We start from the raw sequence: 22290 nt of genomic DNA on the forward strand, positions 1-22290 counted from the left end.
TAACGTTTGGTTCCGTAGTCTGAACAGAATGCGTTTGACGACAATTTTAATTAAAGTGAAATAATGCAGCTCTGTTGTTTTCTTTCTTTTTCGCCTAATTGGAGACAACGTTGCTCTTTTCATCGAATTATGGTGACCCACTAACTGGGCCACAGCTCGCCACTCCAGGCCAGCGAGTGCCTGTTAGATGCAGAGTGCAGGCTAGAACTGCCAGCCTTCAAGGGAGGATGCGAGTGAGTGAGTGAGAGACAGCTGGGCCTGGTGTACACAAATGTTGCCGCCTCCACATTTATCGTGACGTGTTTGACGTTCAGACAAAAGAAGCGATCATTGCCAAAAGCGTTTCATGTAATTAAATCAATGGTCAAATAGGCATACGCACTTTGTTGTAAAGTGTAATATGCACACAGGAGCACCCAGGTCATGCATCATGCCTTCCAAAATGCAAATGCAGCCATAATGGAAATTTTCTTTTCCAGCAGAGTCTTACCACAAAATGGGAGATATTTCCGGAGAAAGAGTGCAAAACATCAATAAAAGCATCAACATGTGTGTATAAGAACAAGAGAGATGCCTTCCTCAGGAAAATTCACCTGGATGCAGGAAATAATTGAGATATACTTTATCAAAGAAAAAGGCGGATGTAAAGTACAAGAGAAGCAAGCACAATGCTGACATCTTAATAACGTGGACTGAAAACGTTATTTAATCGCAGAGCCTTTATAGGACCACAGTTGTTGTAAACTCTGCAGGCCATGATGAATAACAGGCATTGATATGTTGGAAAACACAGTACAGATATTGGCGGTGGATCGGCGCGGTGCATCATGGGTAGACGGAAGATGGCTTTCCCCTTCTGTGAAGGTGTGCAGAAGGTGTGCTCACATGTATGCACCTGCCTCAGGATGCCTAGGTATGTTATGACTAGGTTGGACTCTAAGAAAACACTGGAGAACAGCATTGAATGGTATTCCCAGGTTTTTGCCTTTCCAATTGTGTTCTCAAGGCTAAGTCTGCCAGCAATGCTAAATTACAATATGCCTAACTTATTCATAAAGATATAGAGGGTTTTTAACTTTTCTCCAAATATTCATGTGCTGGGGTTAGAATAGTAACTAAGGTTCTTGGACAATTTTGGGGAAGGGTGCATTTTCCCCAAATATGGGTGGACTGGAGATGGAATAGTAAATTAACCTTCTTAGCATCTGCAAAATTCTCCTCTGATCCTGTTCTGTATGTGGATGCACCTTGCAGGCACCGTCCTCTAATCCTAAAACATGCGTAGTGTCTGACACATTGTCCATGTTCAGAAGAGAGCCCTCTGCATTGATGGCGCGGGGGAGGGGGGGTCGCGCAGGGAGGGGGGTAGTTGTAAATTTAATAATAAAAAAAACATTACCTGCCCACCGGCCGGGTCCGCATTTTCTTTACAGCTCCCGCTCCTGCTCTCCTCTACTACCTCCGGCAGGAACAGGGAGCAGGCAGCCTCCCTCCCTAAGCCAATCACAACCCTGCAATGGCAGCGTTTTGATTGGAGGGGACGCCGTCCAGCTAGGTGCCTATGGGGAGGCCATTTCCTCCATGTCGGCCAGTTGCGACTCCTCCAAATGGTAAAACTGTCATTTTATGTTTCTGCTTCTCGCATTGCAAGAAAGCAGAAGTGTTTGGTGGCGGGTGGGCGGTGCTGCTCTACGAGCAGTGCTGGGCAGGGGAGAAGTAGTGTGCCCACTCCATGCACACTCAGCTCTTTCTCCATCTAGGCTGCAATGCAGCCTACATGGAGAAAATGTCCTCCCCAAAGGCGCCTGGCTGGACGGCGTCCCCACCAATCACAAAGCTGCCATTGCAGCATTGTGATTGGCTTAGGCGAGGGGAGGGAGGCTAACTGCTTCCTGTTCCTGCTGAAGGCAGGAGAGGAGAGCAGGAACCGGTGCAGGAGCTGAAAAAAAAACGCTGGACGCGGCCAGCTGACAGGTACGTTATTTAAAAATTATTAACTTTACACCCACCCCACTCCCGGCACGACCCTCCCCACGTGACCCCCCGCACCCGCACCCACGATTAATGCCGGCCGCAACAGTTTTTTAGCATCCCTACCACCTACTAATTTTAGAGACCACTCTTAGGGCTTTTCACAAGGACTCCGCAGGCTTTGGCTATTCACTGTCCCTCCTGCAGCGTAAACACAATGCTCAGAGCAGAGTCGGTGGTTTACCTAAGAAACATCTCTGGAAAATGGAACTAGAAACTTCTGTGTGAGCAAGTGAGATAAAAAGGCAGTGAGGGCATTGTGACTGCCAATCTCTGGCACACCTGAGCCCCACTTCTGCTTGTGCCCATGGAGCATTTGGAAGAAAGATTTGGGAATTATTCTGTACAAAGCATAAAAAGGGCATTTGCCTTTTTACTCTTTGCCCAGCAGGCTGCCACATGCAATACCAGAAACTGGAGTTGGTAGAAGTAAATGTTAACAAGGAATGTGTATGGATGGGTCAAAACAAGGGCCTAGTGAAGCCCCCACTAAACCAGCTTCAGCAGGAGTGCTGGTAGATAGATGAAATCGTTTTTTTATGTCCCTATTTACCTTTGATCTGGGACTTGAAGGTCACCAGACATTAATAGGACCTAATGAATAATACTGAAATAAAGACAACATAACACAGATTTGGGTAGATGGTCAAGGGGTGGCAAGGAACCAAACAAGGTTAAAGAGATTATGAGAAATGACCACAGTTGCAAAGAAAAAAATGAACTGAGAGGCAGATGGAATGAGAGTGATGAAGACAGAAGGAAAGAAGAATGCAGAATGTAGGAAAGAAAACAGGATGGAAATGCCGTTTGAAGGATTGAAAGAAGAAGAGAAAGAAGGAAAGCTACATGAAAGGGAGAACAAGCATTGGCATAGCCAATGGGTCTCGCCTTTGGGACCTTATAAGTGTTTAGCCATGCAACAGTTGCATAACTAAATACTTATAAGGTCCCAAAAGCGAGACCTATTGGCTATGCCAAGCGGCCGTGGAGCCGCGAAAGTGAAAGGGATCGCGATCAAACATCAAAGAGGCCGTGCGGCTGCGAAAGTGAAAGTAATCGCGGTCAGGCGCAGGGCGCGCACCCGCGCACATGCACTGTAGCTCTAGGCTGGCCTGGTAGCACTTTTTGGAGCCCTCTCAATAAGTCTCGCCTGACCCAGCGCATGCGCTGGGTCAGGCGAGACCTAAAAAGTGAAGAAATAGGGAAGGCAACTTTATTATTGGGAACAGTTGTTATTAATCTACCCAGAAGAGCTGATTTTCACTCACCCATACAGTGCTCTATGGTTCACAGTGGGGGTATTTTGCTTTTTCAGGCTACTTCCTTGGCTCGAGGTAACCAGTCTATCTGTTAACTGTCCCTCATAACTGGGCCAATCAGCAGAGCGCTGCTGTTCTCAAGCCTTTTTGAGCGATATAGGCAATGAGTACAGAATGTTCTCCTACCTGTCTTAGGAGTCCGCTCAGCTTCCTTCAAACTCATAGCTACCAATGTGCCTCCTGAGATTTGAGAATGGCACTATCAGCAGGTTAGTTTTTAGATCACAGTGCTTTGCACGCTGGAGAACGTTTGAACCTCTTCTTACAATTTTTATGGCAAAACAAGTCCCAGAATGTAAAATGCTCTTGGCGAAAAAAAGAAAAATGGTGGAAAGTGCCACATTTTGCACGGGACCACTTGACAGTTATGCAATGCATAACACATCTCACATTTTATTATATAATTCTATTACGTCTCTTCTTTAAGTTAGTATTTCTGCTTCTCTAGTACTTTTGAAACCTGAAAAGCCCTATCTCTTGTTAGTCAAAGAATGATGGCAAGCAAGTAAGACCAAAGCTCTTTATTCCCACTTTGGTCTTGGGTCTAAGTTTGTAGTCCTCTGGATGGCCATGGGTGATGCAAAATGCACCACTGTGTAGCATCTTAATGCAATACATCTCTTCTCAGGCCAGGTTGATTCCAGTGTTTTGCACATGAACTATCAGCTTACTTTAGACTCGGCTGAACCTAGTCTTTTAGGCCAGCTTTGGCAACACCAAACTGACCCCAGGAGAATGCAAGTGTAGGCACCGGAGCTGACAGAACATACATTTGCATGAAATTGAAACTGAAAATGATTTAAAACATGGAGTTTTAAAAAAAGAGAATGCCAGTGTATCTCAGTGTTAATTAGTAATAGTAATTATTAATGGAATACCGCTTTTCTACTTAGAATTTTCTGATCAGGGACCCTCGCAGATTCAATTAACAACAGACTGTTTCCAAAATGAGGATGCACCGCCCTCCCCCACGCTCATCAGCATATGAAAGGAGAAGCAATGCTTATTGTAAACACTGAGGGAGACTCTACTTTTGATTTTAACTAATGTATGCAGGATCGAATCCAACTAATGCTTTTTAGAGCTCGAGGTTTCAAGTGTTATTAGAACATCTTGTGGGAGAGGAACAAAGTTGGCCTACATTCTGTGAATTGTTGTAGTAACAGATCCACAAAATGCTGTTGGTTCCCAATACACATTTTTTCTAGGTAGGTATTTTTTTTCAGAAGATATTCTTGTACAAAAGGTAGCTATTTTTTAGAAGATATTCTTGCACAACATTCGTAAAGGAGCACATCTATCTTCATGTAGCTCATTTTAGCAGCATGGGCTATAAAAGCTCTGCTACATGTCAGGTTAAGGTGCGCCTTTCAAGACATGTCTTTGTGACAGTTCTCTTTCTGTGGTGTTGTAGACATTAAATCATGCCACTTTTTTCAACCACAGACCCCTCTCGCAAATACAAATTTTCATTAACAAATGTTGAAAGAAGGCTCTTAGATTATTGTACTTTTCCAAATTTTACAGATCGCTTCACTCATTCCATAATGCCTGATTCCTAGACCTGTTTAACAAAGGTAAACATGTGTTGCCAGGAGTATGTGCATCATCACACACACAAACATAATCATGTTGGCTGGAATGCAAACGCCTATTGTTATAGGTGCACACATCTAACATACAAACAAACGTATAATCAGGCACAAACTGGCAGATAGACACGTAGATGCACATACATCCAGATACAGATGCAGAAAACACTCACACACACACATATACCCCCACACACACTCCAGACATCTACAAAACGTGAACCACCCCAGGAATAAGTCAGGAATTCTTTCACGTTTGCCACAAACTTTCATGTGGGGTGAATTCTAGACAGCCAGTTATCAAATATTTACTTTTGGGTCTACTTGTGACATATGAGTGTTTGGATATTTTAGGACGAATGATCTGTAAATCAAAGCAGGAAGGTGCTACTGGTTATATAAAAACAGCAACTGAAGCAACCAGACACGTTATACATCAATATAAAAAAAAACATATGAAACTGTATTTTCTTCCGTTGCCTACGTGTTGAAGAATCATAGGGGCAACCCCATCAGGTGTATCACCAGTAGAATACTCAATTACGTCTTTGTAGACTACATATATTATATCCTTGGTACTTTAACATTGCCTCCAATGAGTAGGGTCTTTTGATGCTACTAAGTTGGCTCCATTAGTGGACGCACCAGATGTATTTTAAGGACAGGTCCTACATTTGATACTGTCCATTCTAAAATGAGTAAGTACCTGCATGCACCATGGAGCCTGTTTTCACACACTCTGCTAAACCTCATGCTTATGCACAGTAATATTAGATGCCCTTTGCTTCCTCCGCGTTGTTCGCAGTTCAAGCACTTCACGCAACATGTTCTATAATGGTGTAAGCACAAACGACACCCCCGCAACCATGCACTCTAAGAGGCACCCTGGAATCTAATGTACATTTGGAAGCTTCACACCCTTGCCAGGGGTAGAAGCGCTATATAAGTAATGCAGCAGACCACCCAGAAAACACACGAGGCCCCATGAGTGGTATGGAAAGCACCCAATACCAACCAAGAACGACACAAAACATTCAAAGCACCGGACAAGCAAATCAGGAAATTCAAGACCTTCCAATTAAGGAATTTGCAGAGCTAGAACTTTTACAAGAAGAACTCTTTGTTTAAAAAGGTACTTGACCATGAGCAATCCCTCCAGGGACCATCGCTGACCTCACTCCCATTCAGGAGAGGACGAAACCCCACCAACCAGCCTCTGTACCCAAGGTGGATCCTAATAATACGGGAAACAGACAGGGATTACCAGTCACCGATTTTGAGCCTCTGCTTAAGAATGACCACCTAACAAGTAGTGGTGAGATGTAGCTATTGGCAACCTGGCAGTGGAGAAGAAAACAAATGAATAATTAAATTAACAATCCACAAGAGACTGTGCCAGCGCAGACAGACTCTCTGCAGTGATTGCTCTACTTATCTTGCGTCTATTTCATGCTACGTGCATGGGTTTTAAAACTACTCCCAATGCTGTGGCATTTATCATCCTGCAGATTGAAAGGGGATTCCTCTGCATGGATTACACCAGGGTTAACACCTTTATCAAATATACAAAAAACAATGCTGCGAAATTTGAAGAACGTTTTCCTTCAGCGTCACAAATTTAATTATAAAACAAATAATTAAGAGTTGCTGCCTTAAGCTCAGGGTGTTAGCTAATTTTTAATAACTGATCTGTGAAAGTGGCAAAAGGGAAGGCTGCATGCTGAGGGGGAGGGCAATTGATAGCTGCTAGATCTCAACAGCGTCTGAGCTATAAAGCTATTATCCAAATTCAAAAACACCAAACGTCCACAAAGTACTGTCACCATCGGATTCACGACCCACTCCACAATGGGTCTGGACATGGAATTCAGACAAATTACAGTAGTCAGTGGCCACATTCTAAGCCCTCTGATTGGCTGATACAATCTCATTATTCTACAAAGGATGCTAAAAGAAACACAAACTGCGACTAAAGTAGCATAGACCACAGAGGTAGCATTTTAGTGTGTTTTCGAGGTGCACTCCACAGGTCTCAATTCTGATTTGAAATCTTCCTTTGCATTCCTCAGGTTTGAATTCTTAGCCCCACAGTCTGAAACCCAGTTCACTCGCTAGCCTCCTGGGTCTATCAAGAACAATTCAAATATTTAAAGCAATCAGAACATTCAATTGGCTGAATTCTGTATGATTGTAAAATAATCACAGCTGAAATATACAGTAATGCAAATATTGACACCCCGTGTAATTTCTTGAGCTTTTTCTATAATACTTAGCTAATATCATTAATACTAATGATTATAACGAATATCAAATAATACATTTCTGGGGGAGGTTGTTGTCAGTGCATAGAATTATATTCGGGAAGAGAAGTAAAAGCTAAAACATGTAAACAAAGTGGATTATTCCTATTTTGAACTAACGTACATTTATGACACTTAAAGGAGACAAGTCTTGTGGCATTGGCTTGCATAAAACCACACGGGTAATGGGTATGTGGATCTTTTAGGGTGAAGGGATTTTAGCCTCATCTTCGTGCCTTCTATTCCTGGCCTTGGGGTTCTGCTAATAACAGAGAGCTGTGGTACAGGTGGTATGCGGCACCGATCCTGGATAAGATGGTGGACAGCACTGCACAGGTGCAGTTAGACTGGTGCCTAGTGGAGGACACCTTGAAAAGTACTGCCCATAGTATCAGTAAGGCTCCCAGTTTCCCCTTTTTGCTGATTTTTACAGGTAATTACAGGCAGAAAACAGCGTGTTTCCTGTCTATCTATTTTTGAAAGTGGAAAAATACTGAAAATTGTGGTTCTTATGAGAGAATCTCCTTGCGGTCTTACATGAACTCCAGGCAAAAGCTGAGCAGAGAGACCGCATGGGGAGTTAAAACACAGGATGAGATTTCTTTACATACAGGCATTTATGAACATATATTTGTAGCATAACGCTAATATGTACCTGTGGGTTTGTTTCGTTATATGTTGCTGCTTAACTAGCTAAAACGCAACAGGCATCCACATATGAATGCACGTCTAAGAGTTAAATAAATGTGGAAATATACAATTTTATGTTTCCATTTATTCTCAAAACACAAAATAAATATGGATAAACACCAATAAGATATCCCAAAAATAAATATGGACAAATACAGATGGAAATGTTTAAAAAAAAAATACCATAAAACCGGGAGCCCAAAGTATGAGCGCCTCCATTTTTGAGGATTTTAGTCTTAGCAGGGAACACAACTGTAAGAAGAGCAGAGTAGAAAGAATGCTGAGAAGTCAGGAACTAGATTTTAGAAAGTAGGATGAAACAATAAAAAAAAACTTTGGGAAAGCAATTAAAAATCATACATTCATCTGTGTGATGTTTATGGAGTTCTCCAAGAAATCATTGAATGTATGAATGCCAACCAGTTTAGAAGTAAAACATGAATGATAAATTCAAAAGCATTTAGGATTAAATATTAATTTATTTCATATTATGGCAGGCTGCTACAATTTCTCATGATTGGGAACACCATTATAGTGATCAACGGACACCAGGAAGTTCCCAGTTTACCACCTTTTACTGGAGCAGGGCACTAGTGCTGCCTGACAGATGGGAAGCTGTTCGTTTGTCTGTGTACACAGTACATATATGTTGTTCCAGGGCACAGGTAGGGAAACAGTTTATGCAATGGACAAGAGAAATATATTAAGAATCACAACATTTCAAAGCACAATCATCTAAAAAAAACTCCAATTACACATATTTTCAAGGGAAAAAAATCATATTGAGATTAGGCAGGTTAATGAGCAGCCAATAAAAAGTGTCTGCCTATAACATTGCTTCAGCGCAGAATTAAAACCCGTTTTAGTCACTCTCCTCTGAACAAAACACAGCTTCACTAGGCTCCATTACCCCAAAGTCACAATGTATTCCCATTCAGCCTGCATGCAGGCAACGCTAAGGGGTGATTGTGTTTGCAATCCACAAAATGCATTGATTGTGTCTCTGAGAAAAATATTTTCTATATATATATAGACACCTTTCAACAACTTGATTTTCGCTAGTTATGCTCCACGGCGTTACTTGTTCGCTTTGCTCAGATTAGTCCCACCTGGCTTTGAGAGATTCAGTGGCATTGCTTGGGCCTAGCAGATGTTTCAAAGATCAGAGTTGTTGGCATAACATCTATAGATGATGGGTGGCATAGGAAGAGAGCTATGCCTGTGCATGGGTAGGAAGAATAAATCTACACAAAGGAATAAATAGCTTTATCTGGAAGAGGCCTTTGTTCAACAGAAGTAGTCAACAGTTGTTCTCACCCATGAGCTTGCACAGAAACATGGAGGTCCAGCTCCCTTCTGCTGCGGAGGAATACTGACAGGTCTCTCCCAGTACTGGGTAGGGGGCACAGCTTAGCTGCAAAGACTGCACGTTGAAAGAAGTTGTTCTGAAAATCTTGGCTGACTGAGGCAGTTCATCTAATAGGCCTTCATGGCTGACTTGGGTCTTCCCGCTAGAATGAGGCCTGACGTCGCTGCACTGTTCAGAAACTGGGGGTTTTGCCCTTCCATGCAGGCAGTCGGGGCTCACTGCCTTGGGTTCATGGTTGGGGGCGCTCACTATGATGTTAGCCCCAGCCGTGTGAGCCAATGACCAGATGCGGGGCTTCTCTGTGGGATCAAAAAGTTGCATTGGGGCCGAGCTATCTGCTAAAGAAGATGGCTTGGCCAGCAGGCCCTCCAAGAAGTCTCCTCTTGGTGATGCTGGGGTGACTTTACTGCAAGCCACTCCCTGGAAACTGCAAGGAGGTGTCATGCTGCAGTCACATTTCTCAGGCTGCCCTTTCTCTGCGTTCATGCTTGAAGGTGTGCCTTGCTGTGCATTCTTCAGACTGTTTTCGATTTTCTCTGCCTCTCCTTCATCAAAGTCCTCCAGGTCGCTTAGCCTCAGCTCCTTTTCGTCTTTGCAGACTTTGAAATCTGCACAGAAACAACACAGCAATATAAACAGTGTCAAATAAGGCATTTATACAGAGATCTCTTTTGAGAGTGCTAGTATTTAGATTTGTGATTTCCATCCACTGTGGTGGGTGTGTGTCTTTTGCTCTTTGAGAAGTTCGTAAACCACGGGCCTTGGATTTAAATCAGTACCAAAAGTTGCCCTTACAAGCAGGCGGAGACTGGGGATGTGGAGCCACCTGTATTTTATGTATTTAAGATATATCCTTGTCTACCCACCGCCAGTACTGGAATGGGAATTTATTTAACCGCACATCGTCCACCAGATTAACTGTCCCATCTCCACCTACAAAACAATTCCACTTAAATGCTCACCGACACTCAGACACACACATACAATCAATTAGGCACACAAATTGACAAACGCATATTCAAATACTGACACACAGATATGGACACAATGCAGTGTGTAAAAACACAAGTACAGACAGATTAATATGCATAAACACGTGATCTAACACGCAGAGTCACAGTCAGACACACACAAAAACACAAGCACATATACACAAAAAGGCACTCTTTAGATGCAGAATATAAACAGCTTCACTGACAGAAAGAACGCTGGCAGGGAGCATGATTCTGTACGGATCAGATATACAAATTATGTGCTATACATTCAAGTCAGGGATTAAGGGGTTTCTTGGAGCTCACACACATCATAGTGTCAACCCTTGGGGATGGACACAGGGAGTTTTTCCCTTGGGTCCAGACTCTATACAGATAAAGAGGGCCATTTCAGGTTAATGTCTTGGGCCCCCCTGAATTTATTTGGTGCATATTCCAGTGACACATACTAATAAAATAATATAGCATTAAAACAAATGAATAATTCAAATCTGGAATTAAAAAACTGATCTTTCTTTAGAACTTCTCATGGTCTCACCTCCTTTATTTTATTTCAGATCACTCTCTCCTTCCTTTCCGTCCGCTGCATGCCTCTTCTCTCTGAGCACCACGTTTTCTAAATCACATGTATGTTTTCCTTAATCTCTAATAATGTATTTTCCTTTTAAATTATCATCACCTTCCTGTCCATCGTCTGCATGCCTTCTCTCTCTGAGCACCACATATGTAAGTCATGTGCGTTTGCCTTAACAGCTATTAATATATTCCTGCAAATTTTCCACAACACATTTTAAATATCACAACCTCTACCTTTTGGAAAGTGATAACCTTACATTCTAACACTGCCCAATCTCCTCTTGCTATAAACCCCAACAAATATCTGCATGGACTCACATGCCCCCCTTTCTCCACTTATTATCACACGCAACTTCTGTTACTTTAATCTACTACAAAGAAACTGCCATGAATGCATGGAATGCTTTGCTTGAGCACAAACGACTAATTCCAGCCACCAATAACATATAACACTGGACAAAATGCAAATCTTGGGTTTCGGAGCAGCGTGCATCTTGGCATAAAGAAGAGCGTCATTGCTTCATCAGGGACAGTAAGCGCTATAAAAATACAATTACAAAGAACGCTGTATTTACTAGCATAGTGTGAGCATATGTTGTGGGAAATAAAGCCTACCAGGATGCCCCGGGCCTGCCTTTAGTTAAAGCTTCAGGCTCTGAGCACTTCCATCATTCCAAAGGAGTCAACCGGGGAGATGGCTGGGCCTTTTCAGCATGAAAGGTGTGAAACGCCCTGACGCCGCCATGGCTGCGTGAACCCGGAAGCACATGTTGTGCTTCCTGGGTGAAAGTTCACTCCCAGTACCGGATGCCATACCTCCTCAGCTGTGCGGATTGGTGCACGCCAGGACTCTATGGTGTAAAAGTGGCACTGAGCACCCCCTCGGTCCCCCATTTATCTTACCCTCGTCTTTGTTTTCAGTGCAGTAGTCCTCCTCGTCCCCCGGGCCCTCTTTCCTCTCATCCCCCGCTTTATTCTTCGGGGCCCAGGTCATCTTGTTCTCCTTCTTAAGCCGCCGCCGTGCGTTGGCGAACCAGGTGGAGACCTGGGTGAGGGTCATCTTGGTGATGATGGCCAGCATGATCTTCTCGCCCTTGGTGGGGTAGGGGTTCTTGCGGTGCTCGTAGAGCCAGGTCTTAAGGGTGCTGGTGGTCTCCCGCGTGGCGTTCTTACGTCTAGCAGAACTGCTGAAATCCATCGCCCCGTACCTACCAAGGACATGACGTACATGGATCATGAGACCACCTGCCACTGAAGGGGTGCCCACTAGCAAGGAGAGCCCCACGTGTCAAAATAATACGTATGACCTTCCATTAATTAAAAAAAGACAACTTAAAAGGGTGCACACATACTAGTTTAGGCAACACATGCAATTTAAATGCACACATATTGGTTAAGTGCACTCATGTAGTAAAGTATAAAAACAAGTGTTCACGTAATTTAAGTGCACCCACCACAAAATGCACACATATCAGTTAACTGCACTCGAATACATTAAGCGCACAGATATTTAACAATCCAGTTCACAGACATAGGAGTAATTTGCCATCCACTAAGTGCACACGTAACAGTAATGTGTACATTATATAATCAGTTATATTAGTTTGGTGCATGCATCTGACGAATGCAGAAACACATGCATTCATGTGGTATAGCAGATGGTGTTGGGTTTCCGGAAGAATAACCTCGTACCTTTACTTTGAAGTAAGTTATCAAAAAGCACAGTACGGGTTGTACAGAGTTCTAGCACACTATCTTCCAGTCAAATGTAGTTCCTGTACTTATCGGCCGTTCATAGCATGTAGCTGCCTTTTGTGTAATATATAATTGTATACGTTGGTGTGTTGTTAACAAACGAGTTAGGCATAAAAAGTTCCCCCGAAGTGCTTAGGTAAACGAGGCAATGACAGTGACAACAACTCCCCCCCCCCCCCCCCCTGATTCCAAAAATAGAGCTTTAATTTGATTATCGCGCCCCTATTAAACTCCTGGGGCCGGTGGCACTGCGCCTGCTGCACTATTCATAGCCATTACCAAGACCCCAGGCCACCTCGAGGAACTAACAACGTGTTCATTGGGCCTGTGGTGGACAGTAGGTGTCAGCTGCTGTAGTCGCCCTCGCATTGCAGAAGCAGAAGGGAGGGTCAAAGGGCGCGGTGGGACTCACCTGTCATACTGGTAGTGGCCGAGGGTGTGGTCGTAAGAGTAGTAGGCAGCAGACTGGCCAATACCCGGGTGGAGGGAGCCGCCGTCTTTCACCTCATACTGCGGGGTCTGCAAGAGAAGCTGCGGCAGTTAAGATCCGCGCTGACAAGACTTCCAGAAAGAGCAGCGCCCTGACGCAGCCTGCTCCGGCCCGCTTCTTACAGTGTGCGGAATCGGGACAGAGCAACTTTTCATTTAGTGCAACAAAGTGTGTTCTTGTGGGTTATTTGTTGCCCAAAGTACCTTTTTACAAAGCCACCAGTTTTCAGCACTGCTCAGGGGCCTACAAGTACAAATAGATACAAGTCTATAAATACTTGTTGTACAGTGAATGAATGAATGAAATATTATTTATAATGCGCAACTATGCCCAGTGGGCGTCAAGGCGCCTAAACCAAAATATAGAGCTAATAGCAGACAGTAACATTTACAACTACCTAAGTATGCCCCGCCACTTCCTGTCAGACGCTGGAACAAGCTCAGCTTCCTGCGGGAGTTAACTTCCATTGCCCGGTGTGTGTGTTCATATAACCCGCCCTTTTCAGCCCGCACATGGTCTGAAGAAGCGCGCTCGGGGGGTCAGACGCACGCAGTACTCACCAGCGCCGTGTACAGCGTGGGCGCCTCGGAGCCGTACGGCAGGTAGTTGGCATACCCCTGGCTGGCGGCCGCCGTGTACGGGGCGCTGTACCTGCCCAGGGCGGCGCTGAGCTCCGTCCTGGCGCCGGCCAACAGCCGGTTCTCATAGGGCGAGCAGCAGAGCGTGGCAGCCGGACTGGACCCCGTCGAACCGTCCGGAGGCGACCTGGACGCAGACTCACAGCAGCTTGTGCTGGGGTTGGCAGCTACAAAAAACTATAACGAAAAATGTTAGCCATTGCTTTTGCGGTGTGCATGATAATAAAACAGACACAAGGGCAAACAAACTACTGTGAAACAAAGACGTCTCTACTAAAGTTCCCAAACTTTTTTGAGACTCAATAAATTGAAACATGCATTTTATTTTATTTTTTAAGTTTGGACTTATAATAGATGGTGTTGTCCCTGCTTGCCAAGAGATGCAAGAGCTATCACACTCCGATTTTGTTAGAATTAAAGAGGAACAGCAGTGTCGCCAGAGCGGTTTTTATTATGGAAGTGCATAAAAAGCCCACCTCATCTGCAAACCTTGACCCAGCAATCACAGTCACTAAAAGTCTTTGAGCCTTGAAGCCCCCGAGGATCCCTAGCTCCAACTCCTGTGAGGGAAATCTTTCCTATCGAGGCGCCCCGCTGTAGAATCTCTCTGCTAAACCTACCGAGCGCTGAATTATGCATTGCGACAGTGTGTGAGCGCCAGCTGTCCGGGTTAATTCACTTTAAAATGGACACAATCTGCAAAATAAAACGCAAGGCTCCAAGAAACGCAGCGCGAGACTGTGAGATCGAAACATGTGCCGGGCAGTTCAGAAACTTGGATGAACACGCAGACCTCAGCGGCAGGCAATAAAGAGTTAAACGCGGCAGTGCCCACTCAGCTACTGACCCCGCAAACAGAGGTTTAACGGGAGAGCTCAGTGCCAGGTCCGTGGCAGCCGTGGGGTGAAGGCAGCAGGCTCAGGGCACCGGGGGTACCCCCGCACGCGGCCAGGGCTAGCACAGGAAGGCGCAGTGATCACGCGCACACCCAAAGCATCACAGAATCAGCAGCACCACGCACCCAGGGCAGGCTCAGCAGCTGTCAGCAGGCGACGGAGGCGCGAGCTTACCTGGGAAGTGCTGCTGTAAGGGTAGCCAAACTGTGAGAAGGACATCACTGCACCTCAGGCTTTTCTTCTTTTTTCCACCATAAGGCAATATTTCTCCCCGATCGATGAAAGGCTAACCTGCTCCAGACGCACCTTCACACACACAATTCCGCATATGGCCCCTTTTTTTTTGCTCAATTATAGATGACTGCACTTAAGCAGCCGACTCGGGCACGCGGCTCGGAGCTGGAAGCCAAGATCCCCCTCCCTGTGCCTTGACAATGGTAAAACAGTAAAACAGAGACTTTGGCATAGGCAAGAGAGGGGTAACACCACCAACCCGCACGGCTGGCAGTGCAGGGAGCCGGCTTGTTGTATTATTTGCAGCCTGTGTACTTCTTTTTGCCTTCGCCCCGTGGAAGAGTATCAAAGTGACGTCATACTAATCCCGAACCGACAGGGCAGCCTGGATATAATAATGTCTTTGCCAATCATATTCCACATCTAATATTCTGAGATGCGCCCAACACTTGTTTCATGTTGTTTTAATGTTGTGCTCTGATGCACGTCAAAGGCAAGGGACCTGCAAGGCTTCCTGCTTGCTCTCTCGTTTTTTTTAAACCCAGCAAATTATATTTGGGAAAAAAAAGAAGGGGGGTTTGGGGGTTCAGACACGACTCAGTCCATTAAACGTAGCTGGCAATCAAAAAACCTCCGTTGTTCTTCAGCGAGGAGGCAGGCAGCGTGAATTGCTTCGCAAATTCATTCCTTTTAATATGTTCGCGTGGGTGATTGAGGGATGTTTTTATTTTCCAGAGCACCTGTCATCTCTGTGATTCCATGACGGTCGTGTGTCTGCACTGGGCATGTCAGTTTACAGTCGGGTCCCAGTGAATGCCTGGTGTCCCGTTGGCCACAGGCACAGGTGAACACGCCACACCTCTTGTCTTTTGCATTTTGGTGCTAATGACAACTAATTAAGAGATCGGTGGATTGCGATGATGTAAAATCACCCCCTGTGCTAGCCAAAAAAAACATAAATTGGAGAGCAGGTAGAAATAGTTTTTGTTATTGTCAAGCAGGGAATTTGCACAATTCACTTTATCAGCTATTTCTGCTTTTCTGTGTTTAAATTTCACAGCGTGGTGCCACTTAACTTTCATTTTCTACAAAGAACACTAGACTCGCATCATTCTGCTTCCTACTCTGAATGGAGAGGGAGGTGCAATGTTATTGATGTCACTGGCTTCGAATAAAAGCGTCGCACCTTTTATTAGCACGGGACAGGCACGGATGTATGTTGATAAACCCGGTACACAGAAAGGAAATTCAGACAGAAAGCGATAGGGCTGAAGCAATAAACAGACCTTTTGTACATATAAAGCATGTGTCCCTTTTGCAAATGGCCAACAGTCTTACATCCTCGTGTCCCCGAGGCCTTGAGAAATGAAAACAACATTTCCCAAGGCGCGTGATGATCTCCGCGCCCCGCCTCCTCTCACCCAGGAGGCGCGTTGTGTTAACCTCGGCCACAGAAAAAGACAGCAGGCTAATAACCAAACAGAGCCAGCTGGGTGTTCCTAAGCCCCACCCGGCCGGAGGGGTTGGTACCCAGTAATTAATGATGATGGGCTATCCATTTTTCTCCATTAGACCCAGAAGCGGTCCCTGTAGAACTGGCTGGAGATTCTGACAGGTCAATGGGAGGGTGATTGATGGCTGCCTGGAGACCAGCCTGCCCATTACCAGGGCTGCGTAATTGCATCAATTAACAAATGGCAATGCCCTTGTTTAACCAGCAACTTACACCCTTGCACGCTTGCCTTTGAGGTGAGAAGCTGCGGAAAGGGGGGATTTGGAAATCTTTACTCGCAGAAGCGTTGGATTCCTTTCCCAATTAGTGCGAAAAAAAATCGATGAGGGCAGAGTAGCGTTCTCTCGTAAATATCAGTTTTTTTCCACGGAAGCTGGAGTTAATGCTAGGAGACAAGTTCGTCCCTCTCTGCCTAAGGGTTCGGTAACCCCTATTTAGACATTTTAATATGTGTGAAAATCAACTTCACGTTTTTCTTTCCCAGAAGAAGGCCACCTCACATGGGTTTATGCACCTCGGGTGCCATATAAAAGTTTTCTACGTATATTTTTTGGGCAACGCAAATTGAAATAACCGACACCACATGCTGTTACAATTAGGTGAGAGCAGTTCACCCAGTTTTATTTTACTTTTCTTTGCACCTCGAATTTTAAGTTCAATTTTTTTTTCTATAAACACATATCTATAAACTGTCAGAAATTTCAAAAACGCGGCAAGGGAACTTTACGACTGAAAGCGCACTTGAGACTCGTCACTGACCCAAGCGAGCACTCGTGTTTGTCTTTCATAGACAGGCGAAGTCTAAAATGGCCGTCGTGCCTGTCAGGTGCATCGGTGCCATGTTTTGCTAAGACGGGCTGCGCACAGCTCGCCTCTGGGTATCAGTGAGGCTGCGCTCTGCCATACATATTACTCTTCAGTCCTGAGAGCGCGGAGCTGCTGCCGGGGTTGGGAGCGGTTCCCGCAGCATGGCTGGAATTGGACGGGTGGGCTTAGAGTGGCGCTAGTGAGCTACGAGAGAGCCGCAGCAGCGCAGATTATCCGATCATAGAGTGCAATATATGGATCGCAAGAAACGCACCGACGCAGTCTCTGTCGGGCGAGGGGTTCCCGAGAGTACCCCCTACCTACTGGGCAGGTGAGGGCACCTTTCCTCTGTACAGCCAGGCTTCGCATAGAACTAGTGCTGTAACGCTAAATGATGGGCCCCTGTGGAACGTGACGAGGACCCCTGGGGTCGACCACCTTCATTTTCGAATACTCATTAGCCTAACCAACCCGCTCGTGGTGTAACGTAAAGCGATGCCCCCCCCGTGAAGGGGGGACCTTTTATCTAACAGTTATTTAGGGGGTTGGAGTGCGAAGGATTGGGGGCCTTCTGCGTGCAGGGCCTTTTCAATAGAAGCCAAGTTTCTCAGGACCATGTGTGATGTGCAGGTTTTTCCCCTTGACTTCTGGGACTTGTAGTTCTGTTTATAATGGCATGAACAATACTACAAATCCCAGAATTCAAAGAAAGAACCGGCAGTGGAGCAGCACATCACGCATGAACCAGAGAAAACTGGTAGCACTACTGCCCCCACCCAACCCCACTTTAAACCTGCTTAGGAGCGGCTCTATAGCTCACTTCCTAAATTAGACTTTGCCTTCAGACCCCACGCTGGGGCAGGTTTTGGGGAATTCTGAGGCACATTTATGGCAATATATTTGACATGATATAATTGTACCACTTTTCTCTCACTTACATTTGTTTGTTTTATTTTCCATCCTCCTTTTTATTTCTTATGTTACTCGTCGAACTGTTCTTCACCCTTATGTTTTACTCTCCATTTTGTAAGCGAAACTCCAAGACGTTTAGTAATTTCTGGCCTAATTTCCACTTCACCTCGGCCACACTTGTCACTCCTTTTCTATTCATTTTTTGTATTTACCTAATTTTTACAGTTTTTTTTCAATGGGATCAGTTCATTTTTGTTTTTCACTTCTTTCCAGCCCCCCCCCCCATTTCTCTTACTTTTCTTGTTCTGTTTTTACTTCCGCACCCCATGTCCTTGTTATATCTTTACTCACTCGTCTTCGATGATATTTGGAACAGAGGCATGAAGTTAACCCAGCATCAGGACATTTTGATTCATTAAATACAAACCCGATAAACAACCAATGAGAAGGAGTCCCCTCAAAACGTCGCAGGTTGCTTCAATTAAGTAGCTCCGTGTGGTGTCATTATTATATATGAGGAATCCCCTCTAGAGTTCAGGGCTGGCGTGTTTGTGTGGTGGGAGAGGGCACGTTCTTCCATTAGGACGGACGTGTTTAACAGATCCAGCTGTTTGCAGAACTGTGCAGCGCTTGTAAAGGCGACATGGTGGCTCAGTGAGTTCATTACTCCTCCGATGCTGACGCTTGGTGTTAGGTGAAGGTCACGAACTCGAGCCCCGCAATGTCAACTCTCCATTATAGTTTACGAGGTCGAGTTTCAATGAGTACGAAATTGGTAATAGCAGCAGGGCAGGCCAGTGTAACAAAGGACCGGTGCGCCTGTTCTGGATATCCATTTAGCAGCCTAATGCATTCTGGGAGTTGCTGTCAAGGTTCAATGTATCTAACGTAGGAAAACAAATATTTGGCAAAGCAAAGCCCAGTGCTGGAAGATTGTGCTTTTGGTAACACGAAGTCACCTCGTGCTCTACCTGTATTTGTTTAGTTTGAGAGGCAGAGTACTTGCACTTCTCAGTAGGACCCGCACCCCCCAGGTTGGTCCCGGTCCCGCCCCCATCAACCCCACGGATCAATGACTTACTAGTAAGCATTGTGGGTGAAAGAGGCCATGTTTGTTAAAACCATCACAATTAAACATGACAATACATTTTCAAGCATGATCTAACATTCAACATATATTGACATTAAAATGCAAGTTACTCAAATCATTTTACACGTATGTTCATCTCAGCATCATAATCATATCCGCAAAATTGCAATCATTTTTATATACAGAAGACAAGTCCATGAGCTTCTCGCATGATATCTATCCATCCAGCACTAAGGGGCCTTCTGGCTGGCGCCTCCCAGAGGAGAACCACGCAGATGCAACCCACCTGCTTCCTTGAGAGGTGTGCCCCTGCCATCTGCTCCTTGTCTGCAAATCTAGGGGCCCACCCCTGCACCACCAGGCTGCCTCAAGGGGGCTCATGGGGTATAACCAGGGGCAGCAGCCCCATGCCCTAGCTTGTATAACCTAGCGCCCTTGCCCCCAGCCGGTGTACCCATTGTCTCTGGAGTGAGCCTACTGTCTCTCCCCCTCAGTGCTGGCCTAGGGAGTATGCAGGAGGACTCCCCTTGACGATGTAAGGCAATCTATGTGGTCTCCTTACCGCATCTCGAGCCCAACTTATTACACAACCAGGAATTCTACCTCAAAGGGATGGGTGGGTGAGAGATTCGACGACGCTCCTCCGCTCCCGGCCCAGCTTTGGGGGTGAAGAGGACCTGGGCCAGGTGCCCTAAATTGGTCCCCAACCCCCCCCCCCCCCCCCCCCCCCACAACCGGAGCCGGCGGAATTGATGTCTTTCGTCCCCCGGACATGATTCGGCAACCCTTGAACAGCCAATCGAGTCAGAGACCCATGGGGGTGTGGAGGGACCCCGGGGTTCCGTGCCCCAATGGCGCGCTTCTTTAAAGTACGCGCTTTTCCATACTCCAGCAATGTGTTTAATGGGAGAGCAGTCGCATGTGTCATGAGCAAACAGTACTCTATACAGTGAGCAGGGCCAGTTCTAGGATTTGTGGGGCCCCGTGCCAAAAGGGAATGTGAGGTGCCCCTCTAATTTACTTAAGTGACACATTCAGGGCTCCAGGAGCTGCTTCGTGCAGACTCCTCATGGGCTGCAGCTCCTCCTCTCAGCCCCTACAAGCACCGCTTTTAAAGCTCTTATCAGGCTGAAGGTGTGAGAATTGCATGTGGGTTGAAAGTTATAACCGTGGGGGCGCAAAAATGCTGGACAATGGGTGTCCCGCAGTCTCTGAAGAGGTAGCTGGGCAGGAGGCCTAATTGCAAAAGAAACCTGCAAAATCTGTCTCCTTGCAATTGGGACAAGAGGAAGTGTCTCCATCCCGTAGGCTTCCCAACACCATCCCTGAGAGGCCGAGGGAGGGGGGCCCCTCCCATGGACCCTAATTGCAAGGAGACACCTTTCTTTCAGTTGGATCAGCAGGTATGCAAGAGGTTTGGTGGTGTGTTGCACTGGTTCTGGTACCCATGCTGGTGGGCTGAGTGCGAGGCCCTTGGCAGCTGTCTACACCGACCCGGACAGTGAGTATCTGCACTTCTATATTTCCATTTAAAGCACAGGCTTTAGCACCTAGAATGCGAACCAATGCTGCTATATAAACAATACAAAACTAAAACGTTGTGCTGTCTGCTCCTTCAAAGCCATTTAAGAAGCAAATCATACTGCAGTGGTATGAGTTATTGTTCAGAGCTTAATTTATTATGCAAATTAAAGTCCCCGAAGAGATACAAATTGAGCACAGATCTCATCAAGCATCCTAATAATTTAGCACTTGCTCTTCTCTCGCTTGTTCCAATCCTTCAGTGATGAGTAATGCCCGCACTCTGGAGACGGACACACTGCTGCCTATATGATAAAAAAACATAGCTGAACTTTCCTCCACTCCACAGTTGCCTACACAGTGCTGTTTCTACCCAGAATCCTCCTGTTTTTCTGTATCCTCTAAGAGGTGTCGCCCTTAGCTTTCCATCTATGGACTAAAAGTCCCTGCTTACCTTTTGGCTCTGTTAGTTTTTTTCTTGTTTGTTTTTCATCCCTTCTTCCAGGTCTCTGTGGGGTGTTGGGTCCTGTTTTATTTCTGGCTTCTTGAGCTTGTGGCTGTCATCGGCTGGCAGTACATGCACGTGCCGCTCTTCTGAATCTATTGGTTAGGTGGGGCTGCTTCTAATGGCTGACCAGATCAACCCTGAGTCTTGTTTGTGCTAGGGCTTGGTTAGTGGTGTCTCTCTATGAGCGGTGATCTAATCCTCTGTCCAAGGACACCCCAAAAGTTTTGGTTGCAGAATTTAAGTGTGAGCTCCCTGATGGGATTGGGACTGGGTTGCATCAGCTCTGTGGGCACAGGAGAATTTTCCACTACTGCATGTAAGGTGCGTTTTTCCCACCTGTTGTTGGATTTCTTTTACTTGGCTCACAGGGGCTTCCCTCTAGGCCGCTTGTTTTGCCAGTGGTTTGTAGGATGTGTACCCTGTCTCCCTGATTTGCGGTTTCCCCATGCTGCCTGTTGTATTTCTGCCTCCCTGATGAGACTGAGACCTATATTGTGATCGTAGACATGTGCTCCTTAGCTCTATGCTTGCCTGGGGGATTGACCTGAGTCTGTTCCATGTAGGTATTAGTGGTAGCTTCTGTTGCTAAATGTCAATCAAGTGCCCACACTTTGTTTTTGTTCACTGTGATTGTGGCGCTTCACTTAGAGGTCCCCTAGATTCTTTATTAAAACTTGGGCTTGTAAGTAGAGTGCCCTGGCATGAAGGGACTATCTTAGTCATTGAAATTTGAGGGTGTTATCTTGAGATTCCCCCAAATCCCTTCTGTGTACCTAACAAAGAATGATGGCACATGTGCAGGGTGGAGTGCAGGTGTCGAGAGGGCTCTCAGAAGGGTTATGGAGGCCAGGGGAGGCAGAAGCAGAGAGAATCATTTTCTTAATGTTCATGTCCTTTAAATGTATTCAAGAATTGAGGGTAGTTGTTAAAATAAGCTGGTTAAAATATAGCAAGATATCCATTGGCACATTGGGCGCATGACCGGGATACTATTAACATTTCTGATTACAGGCTCAGTCTCAATCCGATGGTTAAGGAGGTGGCAGAGGCTGCTACT

At 45.6% G+C, this 22290-nt stretch overlaps 1 protein-coding gene and 1 long non-coding RNA gene across 2 annotated transcripts in view; one reads left to right on the forward strand and one right to left on the reverse strand.

The window, feature by feature from the left end:
- Positions 1-8175: 8175 nt before the first annotated feature.
- On the reverse strand, positions 8176-16123 carry IRX6 (iroquois homeobox 6). Its single transcript, XM_085638116.1, has 5 exons — positions 14823-16123; positions 13675-13929; positions 13037-13143; positions 11773-12077; positions 8176-9909 (listed from the first exon to the last, which is right to left on the reverse strand). The coding sequence occupies exons 1-5, from the start codon at positions 14865-14867 to the stop codon at positions 9233-9235; spliced, it is 1389 nt and encodes a 462-aa protein (XP_085494242.1). The 5' UTR covers positions 14868-16123; the 3' UTR covers positions 8176-9232.
- A 1056-nt stretch (positions 16124-17179) lies between these two features.
- The window catches only part of LOC146776258 (uncharacterized), an 858823-nt gene continuing 853712 nt past the window's right edge, over positions 17180-22290 (forward strand). Inside the window, exon 1 of the long non-coding RNA XR_014972116.1 lies at positions 17180-17533. This is a non-coding gene — a long non-coding RNA (uncharacterized LOC146776258). The remainder of the gene's footprint in view (positions 17534-22290) is intronic.

The sequence above is a fragment of the Triturus cristatus genome, chromosome 12, assembly GCF_964204655.1.
Source record: "Triturus cristatus chromosome 12, aTriCri1.1, whole genome shotgun sequence".
Classification (NCBI taxonomy): Eukaryota; Metazoa; Chordata; class Amphibia; order Caudata; family Salamandridae; genus Triturus; species Triturus cristatus.